General features: G+C 39.3%; 1 protein-coding gene across 1 annotated transcript in view; it reads left to right on the plus strand.

Annotated features, from left to right (window-relative positions):
• Window positions 1–496: 496 nt before the first annotated feature.
• itga9 (integrin, alpha 9) overlaps window positions 497–14282 on the plus strand; it is a 64944-nt gene continuing 51158 nt past the window's right edge. Inside the window, exons 1-8 of the mRNA XM_028006080.1 lie at window positions 497–959; window positions 1178–1305; window positions 4689–4795; window positions 6683–6806; window positions 8862–8929; window positions 12559–12688; window positions 13655–13740; window positions 13813–13875. Coding sequence (XP_027861881.1) covers window positions 784–959; window positions 1178–1305; window positions 4689–4795; window positions 6683–6806; window positions 8862–8929; window positions 12559–12688; window positions 13655–13740; window positions 13813–13875 — 882 coding nt within the window. The 5' untranslated portion in view covers window positions 497–783. The remainder of the gene's footprint in view (window positions 960–1177; window positions 1306–4688; window positions 4796–6682; window positions 6807–8861; window positions 8930–12558; window positions 12689–13654; window positions 13741–13812; window positions 13876–14282) is intronic.

The raw sequence follows: 14282 nt of genomic DNA on the forward strand, positions 1-14282 counted from the left end.
GCTGTAGTGTGACAATCTTTAAAAAATGTGTAGAGGATTTCATAGACTCAAGCATAAAGAACAGTAGAAACTGAAAGTTCTTCATATTTACACAAGACATTTTCATAATATGCCTGCTAAAAATTAAATGCACTTGATTTTATCAGATAAGCTCTTGAACAAACGTCACTGGGTGCAAAGTGAAGAATGTTTATTGTGTTTTTCGGCCTATAGGGGGCGGCAGATAGCGCTCATATTTCTCTTTTGTTGAGCTTGAACCCCAATAAAGCTCATGGGTGTAATGTGACGCTCTGCGCCTCAAAACCATTCACTTCTTTTTATGACTCCGTCCACAATAAAAAAAAAGAAACCCACACATTTCCGGTCGAAACCTTCATAATAAAGCACCACATTCATATTAGCAGTTGGGCAATCAGTTCAGAAACACTGACTCTTTTATTTTGAGAAATAAGAAACGCCTCTTTATTTCCAGGCTACCTCCTACGGACCTGACTGCTGGCTGCATTTATCAGATCGACAGTGAGCCTGCGAGCAACAACTTCCCCAGATTGACACAGAATGGAGAGAAGCTGACGCACGTTATTTACCGGACCGTTAACTTCCCTCCTCTGGCCTTTGCTTGTGCCACCGCAGAATAAATGAGGCGCTAAACGAAGCAAGACCATCTTAAAGTTAATTTGCAACACTTGGAACCAGTGGAGAGCTAAGGATTTATTCCTACTTTGTGCAATTTCGTAGTTTTTGGACACTTTTACTGCGTTATTACGCACGACGCGCAAAGGGATGGCTCCTCCGCTAAAACACAGAACGGGCGTGCAGCAAAGTTTTTATATCTTTCTCTCTATTTCGCTGGCTTGTTCTTACAATATTGACTTAGAACATCCTTTGGTGTTTCAAGGACCAAGTTCTAGTTTTTTTGGCTACTCTGTGTTGGAGCATTTTCATGACAACACACGCTGGTGAGTCCCAGAGTTCCTGGAAAAAATAATTTGTTATATCTTAATTATGCATTGGTTTCTTTTTAATATCAAGACATGTCTTTAAAACCTTATAAATGTAAACATAAAAGACAGTTTGATGTACTTTATAATTTGAAAAGGTGTTCCGTTTCTTTCATCAGTTTTGGGGATGAACTGAGTTTGTTTCGCGATGCTCTCCCCTTTCTTTATGTGCGCAGGCTAATAGTGGGAGCACCGAAGGCAAACTCTACCTACAGCAGCTCGGTGCGCTCTCCCGGAGCTGTGTTTAAGTGTCGGGTTCACAGTAACCCCGAACGGCGCTGCACAGAGATGGACCTGGGAAGAGGTCAGTCACCGCAACGCAACCACTGCTGCGTTTTAGCGCAACCTCTCACATTCTCACTGCCGTGTCTCTGCAGCGCATGATCCTAAATGTAATTCAAGTAAAAACTCCATCTGGTGCTATACAGTCCACATGTTTCTCTCTCTTCTTTATTCTTTGCATGTACTCCCCTCTCAAGCATCTGCTTTGTTTTATCAGAATAATGCCGCCTTATATTCTGCTCTTAACAACCTTCAAGTTTTGTTTTTTTAACTCTCAAAACAAAGGAGTCATGTGTGCAGAAGTTCATAAATATTTTGATTAATATGATTTATGTTCCTACTAATATTTTTCAAGCACATGAGCCAAGAAAGTTGCGATTTAGCATTCCCTTGTCCTTATAAAGCCCCCATCATGCTCTGTTCTTCTGGTCAAGGCGCAGAGGGTGCACGCATGGCTTTAATATTTACTCTGCTCTCTGCCAATGTGTAACTAAAACAAAATACAGCAGACAAGCAAAAACAGTCCCAGGGAAACACTTAGTAATATGTCATAACTCTGACCTTCGTGGAAATAACTCAGAAATGACTTAACTGCTATTCTCATTGTTTCTGAAACATTTACTCAACAATGGCAGTAAAATATTACCTCAAGAATAAAAAAAAGGCATGCATACTGTGTTGCAAATGGGCATTCTCGTTTGTTGTGTTTATTTAAAATACAAATGTTTGTAATTTAAATGATAGATCAGATTGCTCCAATATTAGTTAATGGTTTATAGAACCACTTTTCACTGTAATTACAGTTGCTGGTCTTTTGAGGTTTTAACCAGCTTTGCATTTCCAAACCTTGCTGTAATTACTTGATATTCATTTTGGATTTAGGTCTTGACTTAGACCGTGCTAACACTTGTATATGATTTGTTCTAAATCAGTTCTCGGTAACTGTGGGTTGTTTTCCTGCTGTTAGCCCGCCAACCCGATCTAAAGTTTTCAGTAGCCTCTAACAATTTCTCTTCTACTATTTTTATGTATTTAGTGCCTAAAGGTGCATGATGTAGAGATGGTAATGTCCAGATTTAGTTTTACACCACATAGTTCTTGCTACATGTAGGCCAAAAAAGTTAAACTTTGGTTTCTAAACAAAAATAAAGAAAATCAAACGAAGAAAAAGAAAGTAGTAAGATAACAAATGAATACATTCTGGTGCATTTCAGTCTGTTTGATGGACTCTGATGTTCCTCTTTCAGAAGGAAGTAGTGAGAACGGATGAAGCCCAAGATGAGAGTGATTCCTCAGAATACATATTTCCTTCCTTTGTGGTTTGTCAGTGCAGATCTCTTTGCTGGAGAGTCATAGTGTGTCATTTATCTCTCCTCCTCACCACCCACTGCAGTTCAACTAGAGAACCACTCTGTGCAGCAGCAGGTCAAAAAGTTCCTGCTTACAGATACAGATGGCGAGCAGGGGGCGGGGGGTAAGATTACTTTAACTTCCTGAGGAAGAAAGGAAGAAGTCTGCTGGTCTTTCCTCTCCAAGTGAAACATGTTTGTTCTCTGTCAGATCAGCTCGAGATGAAAGACCATTTATCATTTCCTTGCTTTTGGAGATATTTCATTTCTGATTACACAATCAATGACACAGTTTTCTTAAGTACTGAACCTCTTCCATGTTGTCCATTACCAGACCGACTATGGTGCGATACTTTTTAGTCATGTTACATGGTGGGTCGGTCATGAACACATCCTTGAGGTCCGCTTCTGTTCGAAACAAGGACGAAGAGAACGATCAAGCTCCATCTCATTCTGTGGTCTCCAACTCTTCAAGAGCTACAGCAATGAAAGTTTCAGACACTTCCCTGCTTCATCACAGTTTAATCAGATGATTGAATCACCTCTTTAGCATGACGGCAAGTTTATTTGTCACACTGTTTGTTTGATTCAGGTGTGTTGAAACAGCGATTTGACTAAAAGCTGCAGGACTAGCTCTGGACGACTGGAGTCGGAGAGTTGGAGAGCAATCTGTGCTCGAGAACAGATTAATGCTCCATTTTAGTGAAAGTCTGTTGGGAATAATTGATTTGAAGGTAGAGCTAAAATCAGCAATACAGATTCTAATAAAGCTTTTTCTCTGCTACACATTAATTTGTCTGTGGCTATAATACAGGAATTTATTTTCACAGAAAATGAAATTGAAGCACGTGTTTCCATGCCTTTGGTTCTAATATGCATTTCAACATTCTGCATATTGTAACACTTCTAATTCTAAAGTATTTCTGAAGTACGTTTTCAGTTTCAGTGTCTCATCATCACAAAACCTCAGGACTGACTCAGCCGTGATCTGGGAATCACGTCTGTTCTGATTATCTTCTGAATGCAGTTCTTCATGAGTTTGTTGCCATTCTCATGCTTTAAAATGAATGACTTATCTGGTGGGAATTGCATAATGGATAAAAATCTAAACATGTGATCCTCCCACAGCACTTTCACCAGACTCAACAATATTTTAATTATGGGAATAGTTATTACTTTCAATGCTAAAACAAATCCTGAATACATAGGTTTTTCAAGTCTTAGGAGTAAAATGCATGTTATTCATGGTTTTGCTTTGCAAATGTGTTTATATTTCTTCAACTTTTTTCACGCTCTGTCACTTTGCAACAGATTTCAGTATATAAAATTTGATAGATCATTTTAATAAGTCATGTTGAGGCAATTCTTTGCAGCTGCAGCTTTATGAGGGGTGAGTTTCTATCAGCTTTTCATATATTGGAATATTTCATCCATCTTTCCCGCACATCTGACCAGCTTTCCTCTCAATCCTGAAGAAAAGCATCCCCACAGAGTGATGCTGCTACAGCTTTAGGCATCACTCAGAGCTCTGTTCCTGTTTGTGTATTAATGTTCTCTAAAACCTCTGACACCTTCACAGAACAGCTGGTTTTATACTGATATTATCTTACACACAGATGGTTGCACTGGGCTTATTTAGTGGAACAAGATATCTTAAGGTGATTATTTGTAAAAACAATTTTGTAAGCTTCCTTCCACTTCAGTATTGTGAGTATTATATTGCTGGTTTGTCACATAAGTCACCAAATAAAAGAATAATGTTTGTGTTTGTAATGTGACGAATCACAGAAAAGCTGTTCATATTTTTTCTAAGGCACTGTATTCAGAGTGATGTTGATCAGAAAGCCAAGTATTGCTGTGTTACAGTGAATTTGACATCGTTGTTTATGGATTTGGTTGAAAGATTCAAAGAAACATCTGTGCAGAGTAGCATTAATTCAGTGTTTTATGATTGTCTCAAACTGTGAGTTGTGTAAAATCACTTCCACAATCAGAGTCGGTTTCTGCCTCCGTCCTGATGACTCAACATCTGAAAACTGCTCTCTTTGTCTTTCAGGAAACAAGCCCAGAGAGTCGTGCGGGAAGACATGCCAAGGAGACAGGGATGACGAGTGGATGGGGGTCAGCCTGGCCCGCCAGGACCGAGCCAGCGGCAAAATACTGGTGGGCCGAAGTTTCTTCTTCTGCAGCTTATTTAATAGGAACCATGTCTACTCGTAAAGCACAGACCAGATTATGCCCACATCATTGTTACAAATGTTTTACCCCGAACCACACTGTTAAACCACAGCTGGCCCCAGCATTACTCCCTCGCTTTGGGTAAAAACGCCTCTCTTTCCATCCTCTCAAGCTCCGCCTGGCACAGATAATAAGGGTGAAGGATTTAATACAAGTTTTTTCTGTGCTTCCTTGTGTCGGGGAATGTGGAATGATGCCTGGAAATGGCTTTTACGTAATTTTGCAAAACTTTCAGCTTTATTTGGAATCGGTTGTTACTGGCTTGGATGAGGTCAGAGTGGCGTAGATCCTGGACGTGCTCGTTTGCACACAGATCTATGGCGGCTGCCAGAGTTTGTTTAGGCCTCAGCCCCCACAGCGGAGGTCCCATGCAAGGGGTAGCCTTTCATTAAATATTAACCCATGTCTCCTGCTAAGGGCAGTCAGTAGAAACGGGGGTTTGTTACCAATGTGGAAGCATTCCTGACAGGTGAATACTTTGGAAAAACTTGTTGCCGGCTGATTTGAACGGAAGTCAAAAACAAATCCTGTCAGAGACGGAGCTCAGTTTGCTTTTGATCTCTAAAGCCTCCATTGTTTGGTCCATTTTACAGAGGAATGCTCTGGCTTCAAACCTTTGCTTCGCCAGCCTGTCAGTCAAAAACTCGACAGGTCTTGGACGTGGGACTCGAGTTGTGTAACTGAAAAATCCCTTTTAGGCACACTCTCTCGCAGTTCTGACAGCATTGCGATGAAACAGAGGAGGCAGCTCTGTAAAAGCCACGTGTTGCCGTGCCTCTCCAAAAGCACGGACGCTTTCTCTTTTTTCTTTTTATCTCACCGGAGCAGACTCAGCAGAGAAAAAAAACGGCTGCTTGGCAGATGTGTACAGCGGTGATTTCATCCGGGCGAGCTTTCAGTGAAAGCTTTGTTTGGAACTTTTTAAAACACATCGCAGCCCTCATATTATTTGTCCAAAAAGTGAGCTGAGTTATCTCTGCTTTTACTAAAAAAATAGGACAGAAATGCTACATTTTCCCACCGGTGGAGGCGTAACTTTAAAAGTTTAAAGCATGTTTCTCAACATTGCATCTTGTTTCCAGAGAGTCATCTGATGCTGTGTTTATGTCTGCAGGCTGCAGAGCTCTGGTGTTGCAGTCTGAATGACTGTGTGTGTGTTTCTGTGGGGAAGCAAGGGAGGGATGTTGGTTTCTCTTTATTGGGAGGGGGGAATTAAACGTACTTTGTCTGCACAGAGGTTTCCAGGACTGTCCCCAGGAGCCCACCATCGATCCCCAGGGGAACTAAATTATTACCACATTTGCGCATGCATGCAGCCAATTTTCAAAATCCAGACACGATTATCCAGTTTGGTTATGGATCTGTGGAATGTCTCATTGTGGAAAAAGAACAACAAAATGTTACTGAGTATTGCTCAATGTCACCCAACAAAACAAGCTCCCTATTTGGAGGTCGTTCTCTTGTCTTTTTGATCTGGTCCTTGTTCCTGCCTGTTTGACCTCATGGTTTCTCCGGTTTGCTGTTTTGCAATAAAAGCACAAATGTTGATGAGAAAATACATCTTGGCAAACTCAGATCTCGGTCTGCAGCAGAGATATTCACACCACAGACCATGGCTGTTACAGCATGGTCGGGGGCTTATGGACGGCCTTTAATTTCCCCTCCCTCTCATTGACGATCATCGGACGGCCGCAGGGACGTGTTGACTCCAGCTCAGCGAGGAGGAAGCTGCTGAGGCGATTAGCGTGGTGAAAGGAGGCCTGAAGTGCTCATGTTGTTGCTGAATGAGGTTATCTCTGTTTCCTCCCCCAGGCTTGTGCTCACCGCTGGAAAAACGTCTACTACGACTCAGAGCACATCCTTCCACATGGGTATTGCTCCATCATCCCCCCGACGCTGCAGGGAAGAACAATGCCGCTCATCCCTTGTTATGAAGGTACACAAAGCAGAGCTTCACAATATTTACAAATGAAAATGGATGAAGATAAAATCTGAAAAGTGTGGTGTGCGTCAGCACCACTATGTTTGGTAATAGGGTCAAATAAATTATCACAGAGCATCTGCAGATTAAATTGGATTACTTCTATAGTAGGCCTAAAAAGTGTCCAACCTGACTAATTAGGTTTAAAGTAAACCCGACATATTATTTTAAGTAAGATTTTTTTCTACTTTTGTTATTAGAGCACTGTTTCAATGAGTATTTTTTAGCTTTTGTTTAACATCTTCTAGCTTTTTCCTGTTGCTTGTTGTGACTGCAGAATGAGTCAAGTCCAAATAATCTGGGATGTGTGATTGAGAGGATTATATCTCTGTACTTGTTACATTCTGATGAACTTCTGCATCCTATTTACTTTCTCTATTATCGTAGCAAGTTAAACTGTCTACTAATCTATTTACACTACAATAAGTAGATCAACACAACTTTATTTTGTGCGTTCGCCTTTGGCTTTCTCTGTACTGCATGTATTTCAGGTTTATTAAGCGTGCCTCAGAAGCCTGAACTCGACCTAACCATCAAGTAAATACTTCTGACCCGACCTGAAATTCAGTCAGGATCAGACTCAGATCATAAATATAAACTTTATTCTGGTTGCTATTAAGGAGTATCAGACAAAAACAGGTTGCATAAATACGTCACGTCACACTTTTTAGATTTTATTTGTGCGAAAAATCAGAAAACTGTATATTTTTCTCATTATGCTCTACTTTGTGTTGGTTTTTCATGTTAAAACTCAAAAAATACATCACAGTTTGTGGTTTTATTGTGACAAAATGGAGTATGAATGTTTTTACAAGACACTGAAAGCTTGGACTGTCTAATAGAGATGTGTCAAGCTCATTTTCATTTCAGGCCAAAATCAAGATGAGCTAAAAAGTCCTGATATAAATAATAAATAAAACTGAAGCTCTTTTAACATTGTTACAATTTGGCACTATGCAAATAACACATTTGATTTGAGTCATAAAAATGTATTTAAGCATGCAACCGTTATCTTGATGGTTTTATTTATGTGGCCTTCTAGTTTCCAAATGGCCACATAAATGACTAAGGCGGACCAGATGTGGCCCGCGGGCCTGGAGTTTGACATGTGTGGTCGGAAAAGTTTCTCTTTAAAAACAGAAACAAATTGCCTGGATAATTAAAAATGCTAAGTCTGATTGTGCATGGCTGCCGCCCACGTATTTCTGAGATGTCTGGATCTCACTAACTTTTCTTGGGATACCTCAGGTCCCGCCTCGGCTCACTGTTATTCATCACGGTGCGTTATCTCAACTGCCAGCCTCATCACCGGGGAGGCTGATCTCTCCCTCCGGCCTGTAATTGGTGTTCTGGCTGGAGCAGCTGGTGGGGAGCGAGCATCAATCTGTCTCCCTGCAGTCCAAAAAGACTTTTACTCTCTGAAACGCTTCTCGGCAAAGGTGCAACACAAGCAAGGATTTCGGCCTGGTTTCCCAGAAACTCTGTGAATTTGAAAAAGAATTTGATTATAATAAATCAAATCTATTTTCTCCCTGATTGTTCTTTTTTTGTACATGTGGTAAAAAAAAAAGAATGTCCCCCATAGAATAACTCGAATTAAGTTGTGCCAAAATGTTGCTTGTATAATTTCGTAGGTGATGTATTGAGATATATATCAAATTACGCTTCGCACCATAATTGTGCTCTCAGGTCAGAATTATACTTCCTTTCCTTCTTCTCACTGCCAGCAGTTTGACACACAAAGCATGCAACTGTATTTACAGCGCATTTTCCTTAAATCCAAGCTCAATATTTATGTAACCTAAGAGCAAAGCCCCCCTTCTCCCTTCCCAAGTAAGAGGTCGTTTTGTTAAAATTGAAGCTGCAGCCTTTCCTTCAGTCTGATCTGTGCCGCTGGATTCCTCTTGGATTGGACTTTGACTAGCTCCATATGGAATGCAGGAGAAAAACAGCAGTAAGCGCTGGCTCGAGCAAACAGCAAAATAATTTGTGGTTTGTTTTTTCTTGCAGACTATAAGCAGAAGTATGGGGAAGAGCACGGCTCGTGCCAAGCTGGGATAGCAGGAGTTTTCACAGAGGTCAGTAGCAGTTCTTCTTAATCCTCATATTTGATCCCTTGTTTCTGCTCGTGTAATAGAAAGATGTCATTGCCTTACTGCCTCTGAAACGTCATCAGTCAGCTGTCTCTTTGATAAATCAAAAGTTTAAGATGGACTTTCCGGATAGAAACAGAACATCAAAGTGTCGGATTGTCATATTAAATGTGACCTTCATCTTAAATCACATTAACTACTAAGAATTAGTTCAAATGAACCAAAAGTCAAGCTTTTCTTCAGACTGTGGTTTTATTTGTAAATGTATACATCTAGTCTCAACAGTTTAATATTCCAATTAGTTAATGTTTTCTAAGGAGTCAGATCCACACATGAGTGTAAGTATACCTCCTAATCGAAAAACTAAAACCTCAGTTATTTCACAATACGACGTGATAAGTGATGTTTGGTGACTATAGAGATAATTTATCATCACACGCTCATTCTCAGTAAAGTATAACTTGTCAGATTTATGCTTTATAGTCGGTCTTTTCCCTTAAAAATGAGCAAGACTACTTCTGCAGGTCCAGTTTTATAGCTATCATTTTGATTTTCAGCATCAGGTTTTTTTGCTTCACTCAAAGTGAAGTCTGAGTCAAACAAAATATCCTCTACCGGTCGAGAGCAACAACAGCAGCATTAAATACCGTCTTCTTCTTCATCATCACCATCTTTTTACACACAAAAATGATAGAAATTCATCTGTCTTACATTTGGCATGTCCAGCTCATTTAGTCTGGATTTGGTTTTGGTCTCAATGTGCACACCTGGTTTTGACAAGGTGTCATTTTAAGTTACCAGTTAAAGACAATGTGTTAGATTTACAGTTTTGACATGAAGGTTCATTGCAGGTTAACTGGCAACTAAAACAGGGCCTCAAAGACCACCAGAAAAAAAAACAGAAACAAAAAAACACAAGCAGAGCAGTGAAAAAGACAACAGCTGATCTGATTAGCAAAATAAAAGTCCAGACTGATGTCAGATCCACCTTTTGCTTCAATACCACAATGTGTAGATGTTTATACAAATAAAACAAAAATGCTTAACAAGATCTAACTGGTGTTGCTTTAAACAATAAAGCAACTATTTTTCCTAATGTTGCTGAAATTGCATGTTAATTATAAAAGTTAGAAAAGCAGTACCAATAAGCATTACTATTATTTTTGATTTTGGTTCGGTTAAAGTCAAAAGATACAATAAACTGCAAAATTTAGCAATTATTTTCAAGTGCTTATTGCCCATAATGTTAGACCTTGTTGACATTCTCCAAATTTAAACTGGTTTGTTAGTCAGGCTACCTGCTCTGATCGTTCAGTCTGCAGTTCGTAACCACCTATACTTCACCGATCCTTTTGTTTCCACATGAATTAAAATAGTAACATAAAGCTCAATTTGTATTTCTTTTAAGCTTGAAAAAAATGCAGTGACAATTTTAAGCTGCACAGCAACATGTGCAGTTCAATGATACTGTCCAGAGCCAGAGAAAAGGCAGATACTTTTCCAACTTGATTGGAAAAGTCCAGTAGTGAGTCATTTCTCTAATGTCTCACTAAAACTACTTTAGATTCCAGGAAAAGTAGGACAGAAAATGTTCGTGGTTTCGAAGCCGTAACTTTTTAAAACCTTGTTATACTTTATTACTCTGAACCATTCCATACATAATTCACAAAATAAACTCTGTTTTGTAATTAAATACTCTTCCTAGCCCTCAGAAATGTAACATAGGATTGGTATTTGGACAGCTGATCTCGATCTCTTTTAGTATTTTTAATTTTTAATTTATGCACCAGATTTCCCCTCGTGATCGTCCTTACTGTGCATTTTTTCTTCTCAAAGGAGTCTTTTCATAGCAAAGACTTCAAGGCATCTTTATGCTTCCTGTGCTCTTTGTTGACTTTGACTCTGGTATTCCAAGGATAGTTTAGCAGAGACGTCCTCCATGGTGAACTGAACGGGATCTTTTTTCACATTTGTTTAAGAAGTCAAATGATGTGGAAATACGAATTCTCCAGTTGGATTTGCACGAGTGTTTATATCAAAGCCACAGACGCTAAGCTGATTAACTGCTGATAAGTGTTAGCTTATGTTTCCACGTGCAGCGACGGTAGGAAAGGCTGTGACTGGTGTGCTTCCACGAGATAAATGGTTAAAAAAGCAGGACCATCCTCCTAAGCTTACATGACATCATCCCTGGATGCAGAAAAGCCTTTTGTATACATCTGGTGTCAAAAACATCTTTTCTGTTTGGTCAGTGAAATACAACAGTAAACAGAGAAATTAAGTTTTGAAAAGTTTTTAGAAAATACATTTACTGACAAAATTAGGTTTGCAGTTTGTATATGCAACAAGTTTAAACTTGTTTGTTTTTCGTACAATCACATTAAAATACTTTCCTGATGTTAGCATGTGTGCCATGTGCTGTAAACTATTTTCTATCTCTCAGGTTACCTTGACATTCAGTTTAGACCCACAGTAATGTGCTGTGGACTTTAAGTAACCTGGATGTCTCCACTAAGCAGAAATGACTTAGTGGGAGGTTTTAGAAGACAAGCAAAACATTTCATAATAAGAAACTTTATTTTTTTTTACATTGTATCTTGATATTTCAAATGAATAATTAGAAAATTGGCATGGAAATCAGATGAGAAAAAGATTTCCATGCACGCTGATGTTTAATTCTATTTAATAATGATAAAATACTGAGAAATACAAGTAACCTAGGACTTTTTTTTTTTTTACATTTTATTTAAAATGTAAAGTAATCAAAGTACTACAGTTAGCTGAAGGATTAATAGAGAAATGAAAAATGTTAAGACTGCATGTGGAATGGGAGAAAAATTTAAAAAATAGATATAGGAGCAAAGATGAGTAAAAAGTTTGTACTGGTTTAAGCAAGTTTAAAGTAGTATTATGTGCTAAACGTTTGTGCTAAAAATAAGAATCTTAAATTTGTTGTGGGGGATATTCTAAATTGCCTCTTGTGAAAGATGTACACAGACCCAGGCAAGAGACGTGGAAAAACAAAGATGGAAACTCGAGACATTTTCAGGCCACCTTTTTTTTCCATGGTTGGAGACTGTCAGAGAGGATCTGGTAAACCATTTGAACACCCCCCCTACCTTTGAAAGAATGTGAAGAATTGAAAGAAAAGGCATCCAACTGTTCGGGTTTTATCCTTGTCTGAACTTTTGCTCCATGTGCCTGGTGGTGCCCAGATGTTTGACGCCACAGCACAGGGACGGCATACTGCTGAGTAAGGTCCTGACTGTGTTGTTTAGTTTGTTTGTTCAAAGGAAGCGTTCACGGCGATAAATCCACATTCCCCGGTGTAGCTGACAGGTCTAATAACCAAGGGATGCAGCATCTTTCCTGGAGTGTTTTTAATCAGAGGGAGAGTCTCAACTGATGCCCAGCTCATTTAGCAAGTTTCTCGTACTCCTTAATTCCATCAATTAACGGCTTCTCTTGGCACACGACGTGTTTATAAGCAGATAGCACAAACCAGTCTGTGGTCACTGGTTAACCAGACATCCACCCGGCAGTGCTTTTCCTTTCCTTTCTCTGTCTTTATAGAAGGTTTCCGCAGTTACATGTATTTGCTGTTTGATGCTCAGGAGCTGGTGGTGATGGGGGCGCCGGGGTCATACTACTGGACCGGGACGGTTAAGGTGTACAACATGACTTCTGACACCTTCTACAGCCCGAACAAAGACAGCATTGACTTACACAGATACAGCTACCTTGGTGAGAGCCACTAGTGCAAAAGATTTAATGGCATTTTTAGCTTCCAGTAATGCATTTTAATTGTTTTTTTTTTTTTAGGTGTAATGACTACTCAGCAAACTACTTCACTAACAGATGAATAATGTTTAAAAGTTAGAATTTGGTGCATAGATTGGAGTTTATAGTGTTTTGTTTTTGCTTATTCACATAGAATGAAAATGATAAAAAAAATGCTCAGATATATCTAGACCTCAATAATACTTGGATAATTGTCCCTGAGCAAGGTTTATTAAAGCCACACACTTTTCTACGTGGTTCTGGTTTTATTTTAGCCAGACTTTTGCCCACTCTCCTGTCAGATGAGCTCATTTAAATGTATTTGTTTCCTGACTCTGGACCTTGTCTGTACGCACAATCCATATATTTTCAATAGAAGCTTAATGTTTGTCTGTTTTCCAATCTCTAAAACCAGTTTTCATGTGTGTTTGGGATTACACAAAACTGAGTCTACATGTTATCGTGTCTTAGCTCTTTGTCTCTTCTGACAATTTAACTTTCCTCCAGAAGGCATTTGGGTTTTTCTTGTGTATTCCAGCATCTCGTAGCTTATGGTATTAACCCTTGGTGGTTCTTGGGTTGTTCTTGAAGATCCTAACCAATAACTTCCATCTAACAAATGGTTAAAAGCTGGTCATGATTGGGTGTTCCAGTTGGACTTTAATCCCAAACACACATCAAAACTAGTTTAGAAATTAAAAACAGGGTTATTTTCAATGTATTTTTATAATGTTGAAGGCCTAAAAGTCGAGTCTGTGTGAGGTGCTGTTCCAAATTTAATAGGAAAAGTGGTCAAATGTTCCTCCAGAAAAATTGTAGAGCCTTGTGGATGGCTTCTTAAAGTGTGTGGTTTCACTGTGAGTTGCTCGTGTTTAGCATGAACTCCTCACAGCTACAATACAATGATTAATTCATTGTCTGTGTCTCCAGGCTATGCTGTGACTGCTGGGCACTTCTCCTCTCCTAATGCGATAGACGTAGCTGCCGGGGCACCACAGCACAACGGCGTTGGAAAGGTATGGACTTTACCACCTTTGTACTCTAGTCTCATTTTGCTGCTTAGCTAATTTTGTTTCACTCCTGGACAGGTTTACATTTTCAAACTTGAAGCTGGGTCCTTGGTGAAGAGTTTTCAAGCCTCGGGAAAAATGGTATGTACCTAGATCTGTTTTACAGATTTCAGAACATCTTTTTGTAGTCATTGTGCATATTTTTTCAGTTGTACACTTGTTGTGTTACTCTGTTTTCTCACAGCAGAAACAATGTAAACACATTTGTTTATCTGCCTTAGGATCTTGTAACTGGCTCTTCAGATACAATGCAGACCCACTACTATAATTGCTTTGTTGTTAGAGCCACATTGTTTATGTCTGTGTTAGTGTTTAGGCAGAAACACGTTGGCCACAAGCCAAAACTTGGGAAGTTATTATACAGAGTTACAGCAAAATCATGATCCCCGTAAAATAATTTGTTTTCAGATGATTGGTGTGTGAGTTATAGAGATATAAAAGCAAAAGTTATAGAGAGTATGATGTGTTTCATTTATATGCACTGAGGA

This window comes from Xiphophorus couchianus, chromosome 22 (genome assembly GCF_001444195.1).
Source record: "Xiphophorus couchianus chromosome 22, X_couchianus-1.0, whole genome shotgun sequence".
Taxonomy (NCBI): domain Eukaryota; kingdom Metazoa; phylum Chordata; class Actinopteri; order Cyprinodontiformes; family Poeciliidae; genus Xiphophorus; species Xiphophorus couchianus.